This window comes from Silurus aristotelis (assembly GCF_946808225.1).
Source record: "Silurus aristotelis genome assembly, chromosome: 10".
Classification (NCBI taxonomy): Eukaryota; Metazoa; Chordata; class Actinopteri; order Siluriformes; family Siluridae; genus Silurus; species Silurus aristotelis.
The window spans coordinates 27,620,567-27,647,393 of NC_139583.1; the positions used below are offsets into that span (position 1 = coordinate 27,620,567).

Here is a 26,827-nt window from a genome sequence, read left to right on the forward strand (position 1 = left end):
AGCTCTTGTGAGATCCCACAGAAACAGTGGTGAACCAGCGACAGGATCCGTGTGTTCCGATCCAACATACGAGCTCCTGTAGCTCAAACTGCTGAAGAAGTTAACGCTGTTATTGATCGATGTTTTTAACGACTGTTTTAGCAGCAAAAGGGGGACCATCACAATATTAGGCAGGTGGTCATAATGTTATGGCTGATCGATGTATATTACACTCTTTGTCTCATGACCATGTAATTGTGTTGTGCAGAATGCAGTCGTACGTTGCAATGAGGCAGAGCTCCGTTCATTATCTCCTCTGCGTTGAGCTCCAGAGTTCGGACCGTCTGTCCTGTTCTGGCATGTTTGGCTTTAACTGCAAACTTAGTGATGAGTCCGTTGATGCGTACGGGGAGAGACCACGTCAGTACCACTGTGGATTGATTCTGAGCATAAGCTGTGAGGTTTGTCACCATGCCAGGAGCTGCAGGAAAAGATCACACAAATACACACGTTACACGGAATCCATTCACTTAAATACGTACAGGTACAAATAAAAAATAAAAAACCGAAACATTTCTTACGGGCTTCAGCAGTTTTGAAGTAAAGCGATTGGCTGAAGGGTCCGACTCCTGCCCTGTTTACTGCTGCAACCTAACAGGAGAAGGTAGAATCAAAACTAAATAATAAATAAAATACTGTTAGACTTCACACACACAACACATTCTACACCTTATAGCATCCTGAACTGAAAATAGTAAAAAAAAAAACAACACTGCACAGAAAATTTATGAAAAACACTCAGGGATCCATCCTACATCCATAGATCTCTTTACAAGATAAATAATTAAGGGCAGGTGAATAATTTAAAGAGATCAATGGAATGGATGTCGCTGGCAACTTTACCACAGACAGTCGAGTCTCTCTGTATGTCCACTTTATACCACACATTCGAGTGAAACACACAGTAAATATCTCACTGTCACCTGTACAATAAATTACAAGATGACAGTAATAAAACAGACCCTCTCACTGAAAAATAAGCAGCGAAAGTAAAAGCATGTGTCAAGACTGAATCAAGATTCGTGCAAAAAAAAGTTGTGTTTTCCTTTCAAGAGAAAGAAGGGATTAACATGGGAGTGTATCGGGAGCACATACTGTATATAGCGATTTTATTCTTTGCTGTAAACATCCTAGATGTGATCTAAATTCATCGGAAAATACTGTGGACAATCCAAACCTACTGTATATACTGTCGCAAAGCAGCTTTGTGCCGGTGATAAAAATATAATTCAATATGATACCTTAATATTATACGTGGCACCTGGTGAGAGTGTGTTCAGCAGGGTTTCTGGGATGAATAGCTCCATTGTGGCTTCAGTGAAGGTGGAGTCGGGGTGTGGACACATTTCCTTGTATCTGATGACGAACGACTGGATGCTATTGTCAGGTGGAGGAGGCATCTTCCACGAGAGGAGGATTCCATTCGAGCCAACTCGCTCTCCTTCTAGTTTAAAGGGTGCTTGGGGAACTACAAACATACACACACACACACACACACACACACACACACACACACACACACACACACACACACACACACACACACACACACACACACAAATGTTATTTTATGCTGTTGAAACTGACATTAGAGACCTTTTTTTTGCCACCATACTCTCACCTACTTCCCAAACTAGGGTCTGTGGGCCATTAAAGGGAAAAATGTTGAAATTGAAATCAAATGTTGAATGAATATGAATAAATTTGACTTGTTTTAATTTACGCAAACCTGTACTCCAAGGTGCAGGAACAGCACACTTTGTGATACACACCGAACAGCTAATTATGGAAAGATCGCGGCAGTGGAAAATGAAAAATGTATCTGCTGTTTTTGTTTTTTAAAGAAAACTATATTCATCATCATTATGAAACATTCTACAGCTTTCTCAAAATGTGGTGGTGAGAACATTTGCAGCACTTTCAAGAAACATAACCCTCGATCGAGTTCGATTCTTTTCCCTTTTATAGATGAACTTTTAGGCCCCTCTGATTTATATGCATTATTGCAAAAAGTGCAGTTTTCAAAGTCAGTACAAAGTGAGCTTAGGTCAGTTTTTATTTTTTAGTTCAAAAACTGACATTTAATAACCTTTTACATGCAAAAATCACCTGAGATCTTCAAATGCATGTTTTGTTTAATCAATGTGTAAAGAGTTCAAACTCATATATCTATAACACAGTGATTTGCCTTAACTTTGCATTGATAAACAACAGATGATACTTTCTTATCCATTTATAGGTACATTTAAAGTTGTAGAACATCCATAGAACAACAGATCTAAACATTTGCTCACTTATTATCTCTTGAAAGAAATAGTTCTGATGTTACAGGAAAAACCTACACTACATGGACAAACGCATTTTGCTATACAGTATGTGCTTCTTCCCCAAAGAACAAAAAAACCCAGACCTGTTCCAGCATGGCAATGCCATTGTGCACAAATCCAGGTTCATGAAGATCTGCTTTATGTGAGTGGAAGATCTTTCCATCCTGCTATAGACCTATAAAACTTTAATGATGACTTAAAATTTGAATTAGAATGATGACTGCACCCAGGCCTCTTCACCTCACCTACATCAGTACCTGACTTTACTAACACCCCTGTTGCTGAATGAATCTCCACAAAATGTCCACGAGAACACTACAAAATTTAGTGGAACATCTCAGAAGAGCGAAGTTTAATATAACAGCAAATGTGGAATTTCAATTCAAAATGCACATTAAAATCTTATGTTCAGGTGTCCACAAGCTTTTGTCTATATAATGTATGTCCTCTAATCCTGCTTTCTAACCAGAATCATGAACTCATGAAGAATTGTTAGAGAATTCAATACCCAAAGTTACCAGAATTAAACAATTTATGTGTTTATATCATTTACATTTTGGCTAATTTGTTGTTTATGCTTGATGTATTTCCATTATTATTAAAAGTCCTGACTATCAATTACTCACATATTTCTGTTCCTGCTCCACTCCACAAGGTGGAGGCATTGCATTTATGGGTTGCATGTTCCCCTGTCCAGCATTATTGTCTCTTTGCTAATTGATATTGCGTAATTAAAAACAAACGGTTGAATGTAAAGATTTATTACTGAAACCAGTATATGAACTGGAATTAATCCAAAAAGGGTCAAGGTCACAGCAAGGTCAGATGTCTGAAATAATATTTTTAGATCATTTTCTTTGTGTTTAAAGCCTGATCCATGTAAACAGACTACTAACGAGTAAGACAAGACATTATACATGCTGTTTTAATCCTTACAACTTTTACAGGATGCTTTTGTTTTACTGGTAATTGTGTTATTTGACAAAGAATCTGTTCCAATTAAAAAGTGACACATTTCATTCATCATTCCGACTCAACAACAACAACAAAAATTACCCCTCAGCATTATTTAAAAAAGGTAACTAATTGCCTGAATAGCAGTCCTGGCTTTACAATCGCTCATTATTTCTTTCCAGTGCGATCGTGTGACCGAGCATTGTCTTGATGATCGTCATTGCCAGGTCCTGAATCATGGTCCATTCACAGAGTGCCTGGCAGGAGGATCAGTTTTTAAAGGAGCAGTTAGAGCTCTAATGCCACATGATGACGACAGCGCTGGTACAACCACTTCAGAGGAAAGAACAGCTGAATCTGAAACCTATACCACTCCAACTGTACTCTTTATCAATAATACATAAAAGCTCCTAAGAAAAGCAGTCGCATGCCCACACTGTCCCACAGTTTACACAGAGCGCTGTGACAAAAAATCCAGATTTAAAGGTGCGGTATGTAATGCGTGGAAGTGTATATAGACATGGAAAATTTTTGTAATTTCAACGAAACATTGCCATATAAAATACTGCTGTACGTTTCATACGTTTATTTCAGGCTTCAGTTTTACAGATTTCTGGCCCAGAAATTTTCTCCACCCACAAAGTCTGCAGAGGGGTCTGAAAATCACTAACCTCTGCTTTAAGATTGCTTGAAAGGGTTTCTGATCATTACTATGATGATTCTGTCTCAAAATCAATACACAAACGGGCAACTGTTGAACAGTGATCCACACACTTGACACAAATATGCGCACATTCTTACACACACGTACACACAAACATGAACACACACACTCACGTGATTCAGTGGTGGTAATGGAGCGGCTCACGGCAGAGCTTAGCCCTGAGGAGGCAACTGCACTGACTGTTACTGTGTACTGTGTTCCTGGAGTCACACTGGACACATTTGCCTGTGAAACAAACACACACACACACACACACACACACACACACACACACACACACGCACACACACACACACACACACACACACACACACACACACACACACACACAACACACAACACACACACACCCAAATAAAATACTAGAATAAATTACAATGCAAAAATAAAAAGAAATATATAAAAATTATATATATATATATATAATTTATATAACCACTATTTAAAAGTCTTCCTGAACTTTAATACCCAAATCCTATAAATAAAGCTGAACTTCATAAATACAACTTATTGACATCCACAAAAAAAACAATCATAATTTTTAATTCATGAAAAAGGGTAGATATCTATATGACAAACTAGCTTCTACTACCAATCATTCTTCAGACTGAGAAATGCTCCATGGAAAGCCCTCATAAAGCTCTATAACAGAGAATCTAACTAGCTTCACATAATATTCTTATTAGAAGGGATTCTGGTGATCTGTAGTCAATAGTCCATGTGTCTTTAACAGTTTCTGTCTTTTGGCAGAGGCTGCGACACATCCTCAGTCATGATGACTAAACACTTAAAGTGAAGAGAAAACCTTAAAAGCACAATAAATACTACATTTATGGCAAATTATTTAATTGAGAACTTTTTTCTCCCTTTAAAAATGACAACTCATAGGAAAAAACTGATTTATATAGACTATTGATTATTGATAATTCCCTGGATGCAGGAAAGAAATAAGCACTTGTAAAAATATAAGATAGATAGAGAGAGAGATAGAGAGAGAGATAGATAGATAGATAGATAGATAGATAGATAGATAGATAGATAGATAGATAGATAGATAGATAGATAGATAGATAGATAGATAGATAGATAGATAGATAGATAGATAGATAGATAGATAGATGATTATGCTTTAGTTGAACATATAAACAGACAGACAGACAGACAGACAGACAGACAGACAGACAGACGGACGGAAAGACGGAAAGACAGACAGACAGACAGACAGACAGACAGACAGACAGACAGACAGACAGACAGACAGACAACAATCTAAATAATATCTTGACGATTTTTGACTATCTAAACGCAAGACTGTCTGACCAATCAAATGAAAAAACATGTAAAACAGCTTTATTTAGCTTTATAAAACTACCTTCTGTGTATATCTTTGAAAAAATATATAAAAACTTGCCAAAACATTTCCAAGAGAAAATAATATTGATATATTTGTTGATCAGATTGTACAGAATGGGTAAAAAGGGTGCCGGGTTCAAACAGGGGTCAAGATGCATCTATATTTAAGAAGTCGTAGAATAAAAGCTTGTATAATTAGCTAGCAAGGATTGTTCTATATGTTATTAGATCTCATGACATCGACCCTTTAACATTATGAAAGAAAATTGTAACGTACCCAAAAGCCTGTAGAAATAAAATAAAAAAAACAGGCATGCGTACAGAAATCTCATCTTAGCAGCCTGAATTAAACTGGGTGGTATCCAGAGATTCTTCCATCAACCCATCAAGCGCACACAGTATGAAGAGAAAGACGGCACACCGGTCCCAGATCAGCATCCAAGGCCTACCTGAACACTGCCGATGCCGAGACACAGGCCGAGAAGCACAAGCTCACACAGTGGCATAGTGGCTCTTCGCAGGAAGAGCGCAAAAAAGCTACGAACCAAATCAATCCCTGATGGAAAAAATTTCCTGCCGTCTAACATCTACTGCACCATCACAACTAAAAGTCATTAATCCTTAATGGTCCTCTCTTTCTCTGACTCTCTCCCTAACCTTCATTCTCCAACCATTCTACACTCCGCCCACTTGATACAGATACCCGAGCACCTGACACCTGGCACATGAAGCCACGAACGAGAGCAACACACTTGAGCACTTGCATAATACGTGTGTGGGGAATAAAAATAAAACAACATAACCATTGTGATTCATCGTGACCCTGCATGAATGCCATGCTGACCTGGATATGTCCATCTGGGGTAGTTAGAAGGGTCACATTGCCGTGGTTCGGGGTAAGATGGACCGAATAGCGCTGGTCACATCCAGAAGATGGCAGCCAGTGGAGAGAGAACGAGCGAGGAGACACACTGATCACATGTACGTCTTTGGGAATAGCAGGGACTGAAAGATACACATGCACAAAAGATACATACTTTTACATACACTTTATATACAAAAGTATTGGGACACCTGATTTTCCAGCCATTTGTGATTCTTCCCCAAACTGTTACCACAAAGTTGGAGGCAAACAATTGTATAGGACGTCTTTTGATGTGGTAACATGAGATTTTCCCTTCACTTGAACTACTAGACTCAAACTAGTCCCAGCATGTCAATGGGTTAGAGCTATAAACCCCAGGCCTTCTCACCTCACCTACATCAGCACTAACACCCTTGTAGATGAACAAGCAAAAATCTATACAAAAGCACACTCCAAAACCCAGTGGAACATCTTCCCAGAAAAGTGGAGATTATTATAACAGCAAATAAGTACCTAGATGTTGAATAGGATGTTCAAAAAGCACATACCAATCTTATGGCCACAAACTTTTGTCCATACAGTGTACAGTGGAACCTCGGAGATCGCAGCCTCAACGCTCGCGACCTCGCATGCTCGCGACTTTCATTCCGACCGCCGACTCTCATTCAGATCGGCTCGTGAGCAACCGCGAGCTGCTCAAAACGCTAGTTTTAACATTTCTAATCAAGGTTTATCTCATTAAAATTGTCTAAAAAATGCTTTAAAACTATTTTTATTATGTATTATTATACTGTACTTCTCTACTGCTTACTTTACTGTACCTGTACTTAATTTTTTTAAAGCATTGTAATTGCTGTTAATTTACATAAAGTATTGTTAAAATAGTCTAATAATTAAGTGTTATGGAGTGAAATAGTGTTATTTACTCATTTAAATCGATTTCGTACAGTGTTCTTTGGGTTTTTACTGGGTTGGAAGGGGCGTATCAAAAGGTCGCGAAAATTCGGAACTCGCGACCGGTCTTGGTGAGATCTTAATGAGAGTCGCGAGCATGCGAGGTCGCGAGCGCTGAGGCCGCGAGCTCCGAGGTTCCACTGTATATTATATTATATAGATTACAGTGACTCAAAATTAGCAATGGACCGAAAACACTGAAAGTACACACATCAAAGAACGTCTGATAATAAAGAAATTATTAAACAGCTTCAGACCATTTTGAGAAATGGAGTGATATAACATGGGCCTTGTCTAAATTGTACTAATAGATACTCACAGAAAATATTGTCTGAGGTGCTACATAATAGTTTTGGCTTTAAGCTCTTCTGCCCTAAAGCATTCCATGTCATGCTTTTAAAAATGTATAATCAATAATTACAGGCCAAGAGATTATAAAAGATGGATTAACATGTTATGAGTTAATGAGATAAAAAAAATCCCCAACTTTCCAATTAGTAACCCAGAGCCTTGACCACTGAGCTTCCTCTTCCCACAGAAACATAAAAGTTCAACCTAAACTGTGAATATTATCCTTGACTTTTTTAAGTGTCAGCTTCTGGAAAAGAAAATCAGTTAAAGGAAGAGATGAATTTTTTATTAATATTTACTGAGAAATTTTAACAGAGTTATGACTTTGGAAACATGTCCATAAACCAGTGCAACCTGTGTGTACGGTGAGAGAAGCAGCTTTCCCAGTCTGCATGTTCCTCACTCGTTCTACAGTGGCGTTGTAGGAGCACCCGTCCCGAAGGCTGCTCGCTGTGTATTCCTGAGCTTCTGCGTTCACGTCGTACGCCCATCGGCGTACACGGTCACTGACCTTCACCCTGTGGAAATCGAAATGGCCGAACGCAACGTCCCAAGTCACTGTGAAGGATGAGGAGTTGGATTGTGACAGAGTGAGAGAACACACACCTGCCGGACCTGGAAAAAAAGGTTCAGAACAAAATATATGTAAAGCAAATAGTAAAAAATACACAAGAAAGTCACATTAAATTGATATTTATTTGGGTTAAATGTTTTTAGGGGGAACAAAAGTGTGAAACTTGACACTGCTGCTGTAACATCTGCATGCAACAGTCACTGTTGCAGTTTAGACTCGGCATAAGGTGTGGATTTATTTCCTATAAGAGCAGCTCGGAAAGTAGTTCTAACTGTGAGGCAAATCACTGGTTTATAATAATGTGCTCTTTCTAATACACTCCTGTTTCTATGGTAACGGCTCCTTCATTGTAAATTATATAGTGAACACTCCAAAAATATATATTTTTATTACTGTTATATTATTTTCATCATCACTGTTTTAATTTTATATATTTTTATATTATATATTTTTACTTTCTTTATTTTACATAAATACTAATTTACATACTAATATTTACATAATAATAATAATAATAATAATAATAATAATAATAATAATAATAATACAAATAATATGTATATTTTTAAATATTGTTAAAAATATTGTTATTACTGTTATTGTTGATATGGTGAAGTATGCTGTGAGATACTTATTTACATTTTTGGAAGGAGTCTCCAGTTTCAGTGCTTTTGTAACAATCAGAGAAGGTTTTTCAGACAATCAGACAGATTTTTTTTTTTTTAGTTTCTTAGTAACTGTTTTTAAAATATTGAAAAAAACTATTAGAAGATAATCAACATTGGTTAAAATTTTGGTAAACTTGTGTAAACTTTGCTTCACATCAGACAACATCAGACCACCCTTTGGCTGATTACTTTTATATAGTTGCACACCTCCACGTTTTATCCCTTTATCATTAGTCTCATAGTAGTCAGTCATACTACTGAGCAGCTATGGGGCTAAGGGCCTTGCTCAGGGGCCCAGAAGTGACAGTTTGGTGTGGTTGGGATTTAAAGTCATGATCTTCAGCTCCAAAGTCCAATGCCTTAAACACTAAGCTGAAACAACTGAGCAGCTATAGAGTTAAGGGCCTTGCTCAGGGGCCCAGGAGTGCAGTTTGGAGTGGTTGTGATTTGAACTCAAGGTCCAATTCCTTAATTACTAAGGTAGAACCCTATTCTGGGAATACAGAGAATAATGTGAGAATGTACACACACACGTGCACAACTTCCTGTCCAGTCCCCCGTAGCTTTTGGTAGTCACTGTGCCGTCCCTCAGTGTATCAGAATACACTACATTATGAGTGTTTTATAGATCAGTCATACTTTAATTCCAGCGCATTCCTGATAGAGTGAAAGTTTTCCAGTGGTAAAACTCTTACTAGTGGAGAAGTTCTTGCTGACATTCTGGCTGAAATCTTTTCCCAGAAAAGACTGGATCTTAAACTCATAATCAGTTCCTGGGATGAGGTCATTTATCCTCACATGGTTGCGGTGGACCACGACTCGTTTGGGAGGAGAAGTGTCCGAACTGAGACCATAAAACAACTGTAGGGAGTGAGATGGAACATAATAATTGTCTGTATAGCAGGAAACTAAATAAAATAATATATTACCATTGTGTGATTCAGTCTGTGGTTCCCCAGAATATAAATATTTACAATGCTATTTATACACATAAGCTACATATACATAGTATATTTGAATATAAGGTTGACCTGAGACAGGGCTACATATGAGAAATACCAATAAATAAGAAAAACATTAAAAGCAAAGCTTTAAATTGAGACACATTATTTGAGTATAATGACACAGGACATGGAAACGTTTAGCCATGAAAAGTGCGAGGTAAACAAGCTAGCTAACCTAAAACAATGCTAGCTAGTACTAAATCAAATTGTCCTGCTCTCAGACATACAATAAAAGTGCACCCAAGCTTATTAAAGGACGATAAGATGGCAGAAGAGCATGTCCATTTCTCTTTTCTTCACCCTTTGATGAACAAAGAAAAAAGAACAGCGAAAATCTAACGGTTCGACTTCAAATACTATTAAAAACCGTCATCTGTTGACCGTTGAACCCGTTACCAAACGATTTCCATAATCGAGTGTGTTTGTATACATTAAATTATTAGAATCAAACCGAAGAAATCTAATAAATAGTAGCATCTGTATGTTTAATGGTGTCCTAATGTTCTATTGGTAGCCAGAGGATAGCTACATGTGATCTACAGTGATTAAGGGTGTTATACTGTTTCTTGATGGTATCCACTAGACATATCAGTACCAGCAGAGACCCATAAGGTCACAACATTACTGTTTTCATTAAAACCAATATAATGGCCATTAAAACCATTAAAACAATGTGAGGGTTTCTGATGTTTTTTTCAGCAGGCTATTGGGTGAAGTATAAAAGCATACACAAACACACACACACACACACACACACACACACACACACACACACACACACACACACACACACACACACACACACACACACACACACAGTTTTGTTTTTTTCTCTCTTGCTGTGTGGTATAAAGCGTGTTTGGGGTTGTGTATTATTGAGGACGTCAGTAACCTGAGCAGGTTCGGCTGTGAGTTGTTGCTAGGCAGCGTTTACTATGAAATTTTAAATAGGTGTCCTGCTTACACTAAAACTCACTCAATGCTACACACACACACAAACACACACACTTGCTGATTTCTTTTAACAGGAAAACCTTTACATGGAAGTCAATTTCATACAAAAATGTATTACACTTTTTCTTTCAACTGCTCTCCTGCTGTTTGAGTTTAATAGCTGGAAGTTGTTGCTTAACATTATGTTTTAACTGTTTTCCTGATTTTTATTTACTCTTTACAGCAGACTGCTTGAGAGTTTGAGCCTCTGTCTATGTTTTATGGTTTAAATATGTTTTATTTATTCATAATGTATCTACATGGACCACAGTGGCAGGCGGTCAGGGCCAGCAAAACCTTCTCTGCTGGCCTAAACACTATCAGAAGCACTAACCTACATTTACAATGTAAATTAGAATATTTGTTCCATGAAATTGTATTAATTTATTCACAACAGTTTATTCTCCTCATTTCGTAGCGTTTCTCTTCTCTGCACTGCTTCTAGTACAACCAATCAGATTTCAGTCTCTATGTGCTGCCATGTCAATCTAATCTGCCCTTTAGAATCTGTACTGCTGACCTTTTTTTTTACCATAGCGTCCTTGATACATAGCTCTGTTTCTTTATCCAATCAGATCATATTCATCTCACAGGGCAGCTATCTGGCCCAGAATAACGTCAGCATTTTTCCGTCCTCTGATTGGTTGCTCAGAGTAAAACTGGTACAGCTAAGTTCGACTGGCAAAACACGTCTGTAGCTCTGCACATATTGATACATCATAGTTAGACTTTTTTATGCCTACGGAGGAAGAGAAATTGATTTGGTAGCGGACATACTTAAAAATCCATTTTGAAGAAAAGCTAGACATGGTGAGGAGGTTGTCCAACCCTGAAGCTAGCTAGCGTGTCTCAGCCCGGGAAAGGGTTTGTTCTCCACTTCCAGACCAGTGAATACGAGCGATACCACTGGATTACAGCCTCTGAGGAGCGCTGCACATTATGAGTCTGCATCTCTGACGACTAAGTTGTATTTTATTTACATTTGAATGTTTTTGCCATGTTATTACACAAATATTGATTCTGAACTGCTCCAGATGATGTAGGTGCACAGTTGCGGTTGTAGAGTAGAGGTTTGGAGTCGTAACTGGGTTTCTTTTTTCAGTAAAATAGTTTTTACCCTCCATATCTGTAATGCCACGTGTTGTTATATTGTGTTTCCGTATTGTTTTGATAGTTTTTATAATTGCGACGTGATAGTGGTGGTATTAAGAGGTGAATTAAGTCTGGTACGTCCCCACTGAAGGCCCGGGTACCAAATACACGGCCCACCACTGATGGACCATATGTACAGAAGTTTATGGATGCCTAAACATAAGAATGTTATCCCCATGTACTCCCTATTTGTCCCCAATACTTTTGTCCATAAAGTGTATGTCGACATTTTAACACTCCTGTTAGTATGTCAATTAAAAAATCAGCAAATTGTTTGTGTATGTGTTTGTACCCTGTAGCCCGTGACTTGTCCCTGCGGTCGTGTCCAGGTGACGTACACGGCGTTCCGTTCCTGTTCAATAAACGTGACGCCGTCAGGTGGTGCTGGAACTGCAGCACAGAAACGATAAGGATAATCTAATACTATGAATATAAGCAAACTCTAGCCTTGTTAATGTAATTAAAGTTAATGTACTGCATTTAAAAACAACATGATTTATAGTATCAATGTGACTATAGTATGACTTGTTAAAATAAATGACATATAATGGTTTTTATAAACGATATACTTTATACTTAAACATTTCTATACTTTTATTTTAATCGGATTTTTTGGAAAGTAAAACTTGACCTAAAGCTTTATTTCATATGAGGGATTCAGTACTTTATAAAGAAGGGTATTAAAAAATCAGTACAAACCATTTAAGAACATTCATTTAATTTGATTGATAATTGTTTAAATTATGAAATTGATCTTGTTTAGTTTAAATAATCACAATAAATGGCATTTTATGGTTTGTGTTCTTGGATTTCTATTTTAGCATATATATAAATATATTTTTCTGCTTCACACTTTCATGCACGTACACACCTAAATCTTTATGGTCCTGTGTGACCAGAACAAAATTTTCTGCCCCAAAGTATTGGGACGCCAATATTTCAGCCATATGAGGTTCTTTCCTAAACTTGTTATGTTGCCAAATATTTGGAGGCACACAGTTGTATAGGATGTTTTTGCATGCTGGAGAATTACATTTTCCCTTGACTTGAACTAGGAGACCCAATGCCCCTGTGCACAAAGCCAGCTCCATGAAGACTATATTGAGGTCATAAGTACGTATGGTATGTTCTTTTTGGGAATCACATTTGACATTTAGCTCCTGTTTGCTCTTACAATTTCCTCCACTCTTCTGGGGAGATGTTCCACTAGATTTTGGAGTGTGCTTCTGTACATTTGTGTTCATCAGCCACAAGGGTGTTAGTAAGGTAATGTACTGATGTAGGTGAGGAGACCTGGGGTGCAGTCAGCGTTCCAATTTATCCCAAAGGTGTTCAGTAGGGATGAGATCAGAGCTCTATAGCAGGAGACTTAATAGCTTATTCTACAAACTATGTAAACCAGATCTTCATGTAGCTGGCTTTGTGCAAAGGGGCATTGCCATATCATAGCAGGTTTGGGTTTCCAAGCAAAATTTTATTGTACTGCATCCAAAGACGTCCTATACAATTGTGTGTCTGTGGCTTTGTGGTAACAAAGCACATGGCAAGAAAGGTCAGGTGTCCCAATAGTATTGTCCATATAGTCTATGCTTTACATGGGTTGGAGTGGAAGATCTCCTGCTATCAGAGATGGCAAAAGTGCACACGTCCTTCACTCAAGTAGAAGTACAGATACTCATGTTTTAAAATACTCAGGTAAAAGTTGAAATACTAAATAAACCAGGAAATTATACACCAGCAGTAGATTGAAAAAGCTGTACGATGACAAGAAATCGGTTGATGGTCTGAAAACGGCGCAGTAAGAAGAAATAAATATTGATCATGTAACGAGGCTGGTGTCAGGGATCTCCCTGTCACGCCCCCCACAGACTGGCTTTGCTTACTTTGGTTTATGCTTTGGACATTCGCGCTCATGATGGATAACTCGTTTCGAGCGGATGTCTTTGTTTGTTGTTTTCCTCGGCTTGTGAGTGTTTTGTTTTTTGCTAGTCAATAAAGACAATGATCGGACTATATCTGCTTCCGCGTCAGCAGCCTGACAGCTGGTTTGAAAATGTACAAAGTAAAAAGTACAGATATTTGTGTCAAAAAATTTAATGAGTGAAAGTAAAAAGAAAAATGGAGTGAAATAAAATACTGATACCAGAAAAATCTACTTAAATACAGTAACAATGTACTGTATCTGTATCTCTACCTGCTATAGAGCTATAAACCCTATTAAACACTACCTTTGGGATGAACACTGACTGCACCCCAGGCCTCCTCACATCATCTACACCAATGAGAATGGAAGCTACTGAAACATCTTACCAGAAATCTGGAGCTTATTATAACAGCGAATAGGGACTAAATGTGAAATCCTTATTATGAGATGATTAAATAAGAAATATAACTCAACATCTTCCACTCCAAGCTTTATAAAGCATATCTTCATGGAGCTGGCTATGTGCACAGGAGTATTGACATGTCAGGACAGGTTCAAATGGAGGGAAAATGTTAAACTACCAAATCCAAAGACATCCTACACACACAACTTTATAGAAACAGATTGGAGACGAACCACAAATTGCTGGAAAAGTCGGTTGTCCCAATACTTTTGTCTATACAGTTCGTGTCTTCAATTGCTAAGATGTGCGTGTGTGTGTGTGTGTGTGTGTGTGTGTCCGGTGTGTGTGTGTGGTGCACGTGTACTCACAGGTGTTAAGAGTAATTTTGGTGGGAAAACTGTATCTCTCTTCACTCACACTTATCACCTCAACCGTGTAAACAGTTCCAGGAGGAAGACGGTTAAAGTTATACCACCTGAGTACAAAAACTCAATTCAGAGAATGAAATTGAAGAAAAATGCTTAGACGGATGAGATTTCTGACGTTCAGACCTTTCATCAGAGACACTGAGCCTCATCTGCAGGTTGTAGGTGGAATTTCTGATGGACAGCATGAAAGAGTTACACACTCCGGGTCCCTCACTCCAGCTCACACACAGAGACGACGCTGTCCTCCGCACAAGCCGTAATGTGACCGAGCTGGGGACTAGTGGTGAGCCGAGATGGTGAAAACCAATTAATTAGAATTAATTAAAAAAATGTGTTTAATGCAATAAAATACAAGTTAGATTTTTTTTCCCCTTAAAGTAGAGTATTTCCTATTTTAAAATTATTGATCTTCAATGAATTACTTCATATTTTCACACTTTTTTGGAATTTTTTGGAACATTTTACAATATTTTTTGGTATAATAGTAAATCAGCTGAATGTTATTTAAAAACATAAAAAAAATTGATTATAAAAAAAAGATCTTGAGATACATTAGTGTAATAATGATATTGGGTCCAAACACACACACACACACACACACACACACACACACACACACACACACACAAACACACACACACACACACACACACACACACACACACACACACACACACACACAAACACACACACATATACATACACACACACAAGTATGCACGATCATTTCTCATACTTATGCACGTTGTCTGATGATGATACACCTGAAAAGGTGTGTGTGCCTGTAGACATGTGTGTGTGTGTGCATGTGTGTGTTAGTGTGTACATACAAACTCTGATTGTAATAAAAACAGGTGCGCTGTCTTTAAAAGATTCCTTCTCTGTACGCACTGAGATGTTACACCGCTTTCCTGCGATCAAACCATGAAATACCACCCGAGTCTGGGACACTTTTTGCACCTGCAAAACACAATCACATTCAAAAACACACAATTTTGCGTTCATGGACCTCTGCTACAATTATTACTGCTTGTAATCCTGAAAACCTGCTGGCTTTAGAAAGCATTCTGACTCAGTCGAGTATTTAGCAAAGCACATCTCAGGGTTTGCTCTACATTCTCAGCAGGATATATACATCGGTTGATTAAGAAACAGGGCTGTTAAGATTATCAAAGACTCGAATCATCCCAGTAACTACCTGTTCAGATCCATTGCCATCGGACAAGAGCTTCCGCTGTCTGATGGCCTTCTTCCCATAAACTATCAGACTTCTTAATGCGAACATGAACATCTCACTTATCCCATACGTCTCTTATGTTCAGTTTACTTTTACCGTCATACTCATGTTCATTCTGCATTTACACACACCTTGTATTGTCATTGTTACTGTTTTTGGTTTGTTATTGTTATACCTCATTACATTTTGTGGTAACACTTAATATCACTATTAAGGCATATACTAATCAAGGGAAAGAATATGAATAAAAAGTGCATTATTTAAAATATTTCATCATTATCAATTGGTAATGTATGTAAATAATGTACTTTCAATTTATATTCATTCTCATACAGCAAGTTGCATTTGGCCTAACCTAAAGTGTTTTATTAATTAACAAATATGTATTAACATGTAATTGAGGTAGCTGTTGTTCACACATAAATCGTGGTGTAGTGAAGATTAGTTCCGGATTAGTATACAGTGGTGTGAAAAAGTGTTTGCCATGAAGTTTAAAAAGTGCATGTTGTGTTCACTTGTGTTATCTTTTACTTATATTCAAATTAGTTTGATGATCTGAAACATAAAAATGTGACAAACATGCAAAAGAATAAGAAATCGGGAACACATTCTCACACCACTGTGTGCCTTAACTCTTTATTATTTAAAAATAAAGTAACATTTGGTTTATATATTAGTACGTGCTTATTTATGTACTGTTATTGTTAAGTGTTAATCATTATGTATTTCCTTTTGCACATCCAAAATATTTTTTAAATACCACTTAATTATTTTACCGTGTCTTCTCTTATTTTCTGTTATTTTCTCATTCTTCTCATATTTCTCTCTTATTTTTTATACTTTCTTTTCTTTTTTAGATTTGCAAGTCGTATTCTCAATATAACGTTAATATTTGTGAAAACAAAAGTCTTGAATCTTGACTGAACTGGCAACGTATCCTACAATAGATCCTACCTTGATGGTGTCAGTGCAGCCGATGCAAAGGGCTTCATACGTGTGTTCATGGCCTTGTGCTCTATCCCACAGCACTTCTGCTGAGCTGTTTGTCACAACACCGGCACGCACATGCACTGGAGGCGCCAAACCTTTACACACATACAAGCCAAGTCAAGTTTATTTGTATAGCGCTTTTCACAACAGACATTGTCTCAAAGCAGCTTTACGGAAATCAACAGTGAAGGTGAATGGTGTGTATTTATCCCTGATGAGCAGCCGTGGCGACTGTGGCAAGGAAAAACTCCCTTAGATGTTATAGGGAAGAAACCTTGTAAGGAACCAGACTCAAAAGGGGAATCCATCCTCATATGGGTGACATCAAGAGTGTGATCATAAATCCCTAAGCATTACCGAACACTGGAGAGTGAGAACTAACATGAGCACTGGAGTGTAAGATTATAAGTAATGTTCTTTCTACAGTCTTTTACAGTCATTATGGTTTTAAAACTAGGAGCTTTAAGCTAATCTTAAAGATTACTGCATTATCACTTTTTTACTTTTTTTTTCTAACTAAAGATCCTGTAAAGTGAATACAAATCACATCCACATGTATGAGCGAGGAGGTCATCCCATATTGCTCCTCGTTCACTCACAGGTTCTGACCGGGAGCAAACTGAAGCCGTCACTGCTCACACCTCTGCTGGTGACAAGCAGCTGGAAATAATACACTGTTCCCGGAATCAGATTTCCCACCACTGCTTTACTCGTCTCCCTGGACATCGGAATCCAGGTGCGGTTCCCACTATAAGCCACAGCAAGACCATCATAAACACCACTCGTAGGCATCTGGACAAACAGGAGCACAGACACCGTGTCCACTGCGCATGGGACGGCGTCTCTGACCATCTCCGGCTCTAAAATAATCAGACGAACAGACGTAGCCTTTGAGTCAGTCTATGCAATAACACATGGGAAAAAATTGAATAAAAGAAACTTAGAAACTTAGATATTTACTTAGTGTGATTTGTAGTGTTTTCTCCTGGCTCCTGTTTCTGCTCCTTTCTATAGCCACGCCCACATCATATGTCTCACCAGGTACAAGCTTGGTAAATGTAGTACATTTTGAGCTATTTACCCCGGGTTTTGAAGAGTGCTCCTGATGTAGAGCTTGTGGCCGTAGCTGGATGTGATACTTAGCATCCTTTTCGTCATCAAGCTGTTTGTAGCACACAGTAATGTTTTCTGTTCCGATATCTGATACTGAAATACTGTGTGGAGGACTAACCTCTAAAACATACACACACACACACACACACACACACACACACACACACACACACACACACACACACACACACACACACATCGAATTCAACTAAAGCGACTGAAAAGCATAAAATTTGATGTCCCAATAAAATCTAACACAAATATAGTCAGATCCAAAAAATATTGGCACCCTTCAACAGAACTGGCAGAATCTTTGCACCACATATACGTACAAACCATGAGTTCAAAATTAACTAAAAACTTTTGTAAAAGTCTTAAACTGAAGGGTTAAAATTTCAAAGGTAAAATATGGACCCTGTATGTTTAATCTCAAAATATCACTCATTGCATGCTCTTTTTTACAGGGTGCCAATAAATATGGTGACATTTTACATTGACGGGAACCCTTAGGCATAGTGACTACTAAGATACCACTTAGCCCAGATGGTGGCAGATCTTACCTGTGTAGACAACCAGGGGTGTGGCCTCATAGCTCTCCATCCCCTCTGCTGTGACTGACACCAGACTGATTCTGTACACATGATAAGCTTCCAGCTCACCAATCACAGCACTGAGATTTCCTCTGTTCAACCACAAGCTCCACCCTTTTCCAGACTTTACCTCCATCCAGTGCAGGAAGTACTGCTCAAACAAAGCATCATGGGTAGAATCAGGGGCAGCCCAGCATAGTGCAATCTGACTGGGTGAGATATTTGTTATGGTGATGTTCTGTGGAGGGTTTGGTCCTGTAAAAAAATATATATTGTAAAAAAATAAATAAAAACAGGCAATTATTTATTTATTCATGTACTTGTTTATGTATTTTTTTAGTTAGTTCTTGACTATAAGCTAAAAATATACATAAAGAATATAAAAACTTGAAAACAAAAGAAAAATGCAGAACTTGTGCGTGTGTGTGTGTGTGTGTGTGTGTGTGTGTGTGTGTGTGTGTGTGTGTGTGCGCGCGTGTGTTTGCACTCACTGGTTTTAACTAAGAAAACAGGACCGAGGGTTTGAGACGCTCCACCAGGGTGTGTAAGGTGGAGCGAGACGTCATAGATGTGTCCAGGTGAGAGTCCATGCACACACGTCTTATTCAGTGTGTGTCCAACCAGAGTGTGTGTGAACACTCGACTACCGGATTTATCACAAACGTACAGGCTGATCACTGAGCCAAGAGCTGAGAGGAGCTGCGAATTGTCTGACCAGCTGAAGACTGCTTTAGTCTCCTGCACGCTGTCCACATAAAGTGCAGAGAAAGACTCCTGTAACACTGACACACACACACACACACACACACACACACACACACACACACACACACACACACATAGGTCACACACACACACACACACACACACACACACTGTAAGCCTCTTTTCCTCTCTTTGTCTCTCTCGATCTGTTACTCACATGTCATGTGGCAGAGGAAGGGAAGCTGAACATCACACGGTAGAGAGGTGAAGAAGTAGCCTGGTCCTGTGGCGTTCCTCTGAAGGGCAAAACAGTCCGTCTGATTGGCTGAGAGCGATGATATTACAGCAACACTCAGATTATATTCAGAGCCATCAGCCCAGTACAGACGACCTTCTTCCTGTCGAGAGACACAAACGGTAACCACGACTCTTTTATCTTTCTGCTAACAAAGTGCTGACACTGGAGACTCCTTACATCTATGCTAAATAAATGTCTTTTCGCAGAAAACTTTACTGTATCGCTTTATGTGTTTCTTTAATTTATCATATCGTTGGCCATACATAGAAATGCGAATCACAGCAGCCTGTTATGGGGAATCACATCCCTGCTGTGCATGGGTTGGAGTAAAAGATCTCCAGTTATAGAGCTCTAAACCCTACTGAACATCTGTACCTGATTTTACTAACACCCTTGTAGCTGAATGAGCACAAACATTTCCACAAGAGCACTCCGGAATCTAGTGGAACATCTTCCCAGAAGAGTGAAGGTTCTTATAACAGCTAAGTGGGACTCAATGTGTAATGCACATAGTCTTAAGCTTTCTGCAGCCCTGACTATCAATATCAATAAGTTCCAAGAGTTTAATGTCTAGCTCAATAATTTAGCTGCAGAAGTGTGTGTGTGTGTTTGTGTGGGAGAGAGAGACAAAGAGAGAGAGAGAGAGAGAGAGAGAGAGAGAGAGAGAGAGAGAGAGAGAGAGAGAGAGAGAGAGAGAGAGAGAGAAAAAGATAGAAAGAGAAAGATACCCCTCGGTCATTCAGAGAGGTCCACAGCAGCACCAGGTGATTGTGGGAGTGCAGTTTGGCAGAAAGAGACAAAAAGTCAGTGTCCGTCTTCACACTCGCCAGGTGGACTCCTGATCCAGCGCTCTCACACACCCGCTGTGCTTCAGACCATGTCCTTACATCCTGTCTGACCCGGAAACAGTTCCACCCTGTTGCTCTCCAGCCTACAGGACACCGGCCTGCAGGACCACAGTGAGGATTTGAGTCAGAGATATGAATAATACACAGTAGGATTAGCGTGGATCTGAATATGAACATCAGATTGGTTGTACAAAAGACTGTTTTCCTGGTATAGCTAATTTCAGAATGAATGGCACCCATAAAAAACTCCATAATATGAATACCACATGCCATAAGTGAAAAAAGGTATCAGGAAGGTATTAGGACGGTGTAGATATAGAGGTAAAGGTTCTCTGCATTTAGAATAGTTTAATGCATTTAAAATATCTGATTGAATGTGCGAGCATGTGCATGTGTTAGGATTTGGAGAGTCCTGTTAGGTTTCTACATTTTTTTGTTCCTCTTTCCCTGATGTTTCCTCTGTTTCACCACTAGATGTCGCCATTGTGCCCCTTCGTCCCTCCTTTGCTATCGATTGTTTTCACCTGTATCCAATCACCTACAGGATATTCAAGTTCCCCTTTGAGCTCAGTTTCTTTGCCTGATGTGTGACATTATTGTGTCCTGTGTAAGTTCTTGTTGAATTCTTGAGAAGATTGTTGTTTTGGGTTTGTTTTTTGCGTTTGGGATGTGGATTGTCTTTTGCTCTGCTTTTGTGTTGGATTTTTGGGACCTGATTTTGCTGTTCTCTATTTTTGTGCTTTTTAGACTTTCAATTAAAAAAATATGGAATGTGTGTGTGTGTGCTTGTGTGTGTGCGTGTGTGGGCGTGTGTACCCACACCTGTCTTAATAGCTAGCTGAAGCTTCTGTATGAGTGTGATATTGACATCTTGAATGTGTGTTTTCTGCTCCACAGTAACGCCATATCGTGTTCCAGGTTGGAGTCCCGACACCAAGCGTGATGATTGAGAAGATGTAAGGGTCCAACATTGACCCTCCAGACACACGTGCTGTGTGCGCGCTTTGGTCCAGTCAGTCCAGTTCAGAACAACGCTTGTGGTGGAGACCTCAACCTTCAGAAAGGAGCTCTGCAGAGGAACTACAGAGAAACGTTAAATGTTCTAAACCGATCAGTTGCGCACTTAAGAAAATCTTTATCGCAATGTGTGGAGCTGATCTCACCCAGCAGGAGCTTTTGTTCCAGCTTTCGGTCCAATTTGTACGATTGTAAAGACAGATTTAGTTCAGGAGGCGTCTGTGGTACATGAACGTCCATGATACACTCACACACACTCTGACACACCACACTGCTGCTCAGGACCTGATACAGAGACCATATGAGACATGATGCACACCTGAGTTATTGTAGAAAGTATTTGAGAATATGGGAGTTTTTTACATGTCCTATACCAGAAAGCTGAAAACAGTAAACACATTTTTTTATTGCAGTTTTATTTAATGTCAACTCAAGTCTTCTCATTCTGGCAGCTAAAGTCAGCTATTATTCTGAATGTTCATACATTCTCCATTGCCTTAACCATTATGTTACCACCATATAATGAATGTTTAGTTTTGTGCCTCAGTCAATCTACTGTCTATCAGTAGTGAACAGTACTATGTAAATGTAAATCGTTATTGTACTTAAGCAGCTTTTTCACGTGTCTGTACTTCACTGAAATGTTTCCATTTGGGGAGACTTTTACTTTAACTTCACTGTATTGTAAAGTCAAATATTTGACTTTTTACTCGACTCCATTTTGCGAAATCAGTCGTTTCTTTCTATTTATGAGGATAAAATCTGGTCAATCACGCAGCAATCCACCAATCAGGATCGAGCACTCGCTCTGTTTTAAACCGGTTTTGGTGGATCTACTGATCACCAACATACAGCTCATCATCAGTTCAACAGCAAGCCGAGGAATAAATAATGAAGAAACTCCAGACTCGAACACTTTATTTGTGATTTTTCAAAAAGTAGTTAAAAAGCAAGTTTTGGGATTATAATCATTTTGAATAGATATCAGTGTTTGACTCATTAATATCATTCTAATAATAGATCGATGTGTTAAGAGTCTTTTCACATAAACTGAGTAGATTAAGTAAAGAGTCCTGTGATAGAAATGACAATAGGAACATTATAGCCATATATAGCCACATTTCAAGTATCTCTACTTTATCTTAAGTGCATAGTTTGTGTACATAGTTTCATGTTAACTATATGACAGGTCTGTTTAATAGCACATCATTCATGTACGTTATATAATTTCACTTCCGATCCTAAGCACGGATAAATGGGAAGGGGACCATTCTAAGTCCAAGTCGAGCATTTTAAGTCTTAAACTCTATATTTACATTATAAAAGTAGAAAAACTTTTATTCACAGTTCACACATGTTCAGTAACATGGATGTAATTACACATTTAGAATTAGAACAGGGGCATCAAATATCCTGAAAGGTTAATTACAATACTCAGAGGTACAGAATCATAACAGGTCTATTTTCCGTATTGTGGGTGCTGTTTTTAATACCTTATTCCCCAGTAAAAGTGAGAACGTATCGGGCTCAAGGTTGAGTGGAAACCGGCAAAACTTCACCTGGACTTGAACAGACGCTGAACCAATCAGACAATGAAAACTTACAACCTGAGCAAAGAATAAAAAACACTGGTTATATATTTTGTATTTTTGAATCTTATTTTATCTGTTTATTTGTAAGATTTTTTCTTGGAATTCTAATCCAGGTATTTATTGTAATATGAACAAGGGGTTAATAAAGGGCAGAGGTCTCAGATCTTTTGTAAACCAGTTTTCATCATATATATATATTTTTTTATATTCTTGCTAATTTAACATTTAATTTCCATGAAAAACCATAATGTGGATAGTACACAGGGCAAAACACAATAAATAACACAGTGGCATATCTACAGTATACACTTTTTTTTTTGCGGCCCGGTAACAACTCTTCCATGACCCGGGATGTTCTTAACAATAATTTAAGACATGCAGTGTTTAGAAGAATCTCTGTTTTGTACACTGGACAGGTTCATAGGGAGCTGCAAGAAATCCTCAGCCAAGTGAATGCAGCCAAATGATACCTGTGTTAAAGGGAATGATTTGTGAGGCAGCAGTGAGATTTAGTGTTTACAGATGTGTCCTGACACTGAAAATGTTCAAGAGCCGATGGTGCAGGTAGTTTATAACTTTTATTACCCCATGAGGCATGAAACGTGAACCGCAACTACAATGATATTTAAGTTATTTTTTTCTGAAAAAATTGACAATTTATTATCTAGCTGGGGACGAAGCTAATTTTTTTGGTCAGAATTTTTTATTCAAAGTGAAACTTTTTTTTTACCTGAAACATTAAGTTACAACTCTGCAGTGTGCAGTGTGCAGTGTGCAACAATTGCAGTGCAATAATAATAATAATAATAATTGTTACAATTGTGCAATAACTCCATCATCTGTTTCACTCTTTGCTACACATTCATTTTATTTCATTTCACCTGATATATAACTTAATATGTATTTACATTTCTTATATTTTATTTTACTTCAATCATTAGTTTAATTCGACTCTGAGCAACTGCACCCGCCAATTTTCCAAATGGATCAATAAAGTATTCTGATTCTGATTAGAAGCATCAAAGTGTAAACGAGTCCAATATGAACTATAACTCCATCTTTTATAACAAGCGCATCCTACGATAAAACGTGATTAAAAATCCAATAAGTTCAGAAACATTTTTCACAACTCGAATTTCGTAACGCAGGTCTTCATTAATACAAGACCAACATCTGCCCAGGAGAAATATAACAACACACTAGATGTGTTTAAAAGTAACCCAAAATGCCCTGAACACACACCCAGATGTGTTTTATAAGTGTTCCACAATGCCTGCTGTTTTCAACCCATCTGCTTTAAAGGAGTGATTGGTTTCCATGTAGGACAACATGTCTCTATTCCTTGCATTTCTTGAAGGTAAAAAGTTTGCAAAGCAGATTTGAAGTCATGCAGTGTTGTAATGATGAGATGAGATGAGATGAGATGAAATTAATTACCTGTATTAGAAACCCCAGCAGTCTCAGAGGAACCGTTTGACCCATGAGTTAAATCCTGTGTCTCAAAAATCCATAAATAAAACAATCTTAACCAGACATTCTCATTGAACCAGAAACCGTTTTTTATGATTCATTATTGAATTAATTGAATCCTGAACTTCTCAGTGTGAGTGCGTTGCAGGTTTGCACACACACTCTCACACTCACACACACACACACACACACACACACACACACACACACACACACACACACACACCTGAATATTTTACATTCCCTTCCTCATGATGAAAAGAAAATATTTTCACTTGCATGCCTGTGTCTCCTAAACCAACTCAAATTTCTTCTTTATGTCGTAATGACTTTTTGTCTCTTCATCAGGTAATAATAAATAAAAGGGGCGGGGCTTTGTTTTGCACGTGCTACTGTTTAGTAATATGTAGCCTATAAAATGAGGGGTTGCATACTCGAGGTAAGTCGTTGTCATGGATACTAGCTCCGCCCTCCCTTCTCTTTAGGCACCACATTTTAAAGCAAGGAATTTTTAGAAGATTCCCCTGAGCATCATTACTACAGAACCCTAACACAGTTTTAATATGGACACAAGTATTGGGACTTTTCCAACCATATGTGGTTCTTCTCCAAGCTGTTACCACAAAGTTGAAGGCATAGCTTTAGGTGTGGTAGCATGAATTTCCCCTTTACTAGAACTAGGAGACCCAAACCTGTTTCAGCATGACAATACCCCTGTGAACAAAGACAGTGCTTTACACACAGAGTTGAAAAATTCAAAACTATTGAACACCTTAGGAATGAATGTGAATGATGACTGGACTCCAGTACCTGACTTTACTAACATCCTTGTGGCTGAATGAATCTCATACAAATCTTCATGAGCACACTCCAAAATCTAGTGGAACATCTTATCCAGAAAAGTGGAGGCCATTAGAACAGCAAATGGGGACTAAATGTGGAATTTCATGGTCAGGTGTCCATCTAATGAAGTTCTAAGCCAATTTAAGAGTTACTCTGGAACATTAACCCCAGATTAGATTTCTTGGCTTTTTTTTCTCCCTTCGAACATTTTTACCATTCAGTCTGTCCCAGGAACATGCAGTGTGAGTGCCGGTGTAGAACAACAGTCAGTTGGTCAGATGGTACCCAGGACACCATTCACACACCGACAGGAAGTTTAGAATAACTGACCAACATGTTTTATCAAAGTCGAATAAAACCAGAGAACCTGGAGGATTTTCTGGTTTGAGAGATGCAGAGCACAAAGATGGTAAGGGATTAAACTGAAGACCCTGTAAGGTCTTCAGCACGTTGCACTGCACCACCCTGAAAAAAATAAATCTTTATTTATATAATTACAATTCATATAGATGCTTAAATTGCTGCACCTTCTGCTTTGGCAGTCAAATGTGACTCAAATTGTTTTGATTTAAGAAGCCTCTAGGGTCTGTGTCGCTAAAAGTTTCCTGAATCAAACTCAGAAAATTTGATCTACAAACGTAGTATCTATAATCAAAACCAATTCCATGAGAGGAGTAATGCATTTAACCATCACATTCCTGAATTCAGAAGAATCTGTATTGCATGATTTAGTCGTTTTAATACCGTTTGGTCACGTGAGCCCACGTGAGAAAGCCATTTCTGTTGCATGCGCCAAGCTTAAAAATAAACCCACATTTCACAATAATCTCTTGCTGATATGAAGTCGTATTTCTATTCAATAACCAGACCTGACGGAACCTGGCATCTCAACCACTAAAGTAAAAGGCTGTTGACCATGACCAATCTCATCTGAAGTCCTGACACAGCAGTTTCACTCGAGAAGGAGTTGAAGCCTCCCAGCAATTTTAATTACTTCTCTATAAAAAAAACGCAAGGCTCAGCAGGACAGATTTCAGCCCTGGCGTGGGATGATTCATCAACAAGTAGCTGATAAGGACATGAAGAGCAGGTCACTGCTTCAGGGGAAAGTGGTGAAGAAAGTGGTCTTCATCCACAGGCTTGTCTTTGTAGATCACTGTATAAGAATTGCTGACTCATCAAGTGAATTGTATGAGACTTTTTACACTCGGTTACACAGCTTGCAGGCAAAAGTGTAGGAGGTTCAGGGTGAAACATTGTTTTGCTTTTATTTTTATTGCTATTTGATTAATTCTGATTTCTTTCTTTGTGTACAGTAAAGAGTTCTACACTGTAACCAAATGATTCATATGTCATATGTGGTTCTTTCCCAAATTGTTATCTCAAAGCTAAAAGGAACATAACATGACAT

General features: G+C 38.4%; 1 protein-coding gene across 5 annotated transcripts in view; it reads right to left on the reverse strand.

The window, feature by feature from the left end:
* The window catches only part of ptprq (protein tyrosine phosphatase receptor type Q), a 52,810-nt gene extending 27,925 nt beyond the window's left edge, over window positions 1–24,885 (reverse strand). For 4 of the 5 annotated variants that reach the window (XM_083552804.1, XM_083552803.1, XM_083552802.1 and 1 more), the window contains exons 1-22: window positions 24,541–24,749; window positions 23,005–23,118; window positions 21,658–21,796; window positions 21,317–21,574; window positions 20,375–20,592; window positions 19,566–19,746; window positions 19,135–19,425; window positions 18,614–18,898; window positions 17,901–18,173; window positions 17,540–17,800; window positions 16,905–17,035; window positions 15,544–15,673; window positions 14,837–14,990; window positions 14,654–14,760; window positions 12,251–12,348; window positions 9,505–9,670; window positions 7,922–8,182; window positions 6,242–6,402; window positions 4,158–4,269; window positions 1,281–1,507; window positions 561–630; window positions 261–460 (exon numbers count right to left, since the gene is read on the reverse strand). In XM_083552804.1, the coding sequence (XP_083408930.1) occupies window positions 261–460; window positions 561–630; window positions 1,281–1,507; window positions 4,158–4,269; window positions 6,242–6,402; window positions 7,922–8,182; window positions 9,505–9,670; window positions 12,251–12,348; window positions 14,654–14,760; window positions 14,837–14,990; window positions 15,544–15,673; window positions 16,905–17,035; window positions 17,540–17,800; window positions 17,901–18,173; window positions 18,614–18,898; window positions 19,135–19,425; window positions 19,566–19,746; window positions 20,375–20,592; window positions 21,317–21,574; window positions 21,658–21,796; window positions 23,005–23,118; window positions 24,541–24,585 (3,882 nt within the window). In that variant the 5' untranslated portion in view covers window positions 24,586–24,749. Of the gene's footprint in view, window positions 1–260; window positions 461–560; window positions 631–1,280; window positions 1,508–4,157; window positions 4,270–6,241; window positions 6,403–7,921; window positions 8,183–9,504; window positions 9,671–12,250; window positions 12,349–14,653; window positions 14,761–14,836; window positions 14,991–15,543; window positions 15,674–16,904; window positions 17,036–17,539; window positions 17,801–17,900; window positions 18,174–18,613; window positions 18,899–19,134; window positions 19,426–19,565; window positions 19,747–20,374; window positions 20,593–21,316; window positions 21,575–21,657; window positions 21,797–23,004; window positions 23,119–24,540; window positions 24,750–24,799 lie in introns of those variants that run through there. The other variant, XM_083552800.1, reaches the window with a different exon arrangement.
* Between the last annotated feature and the right edge of the window lie 1,942 nt (window positions 24,886–26,827).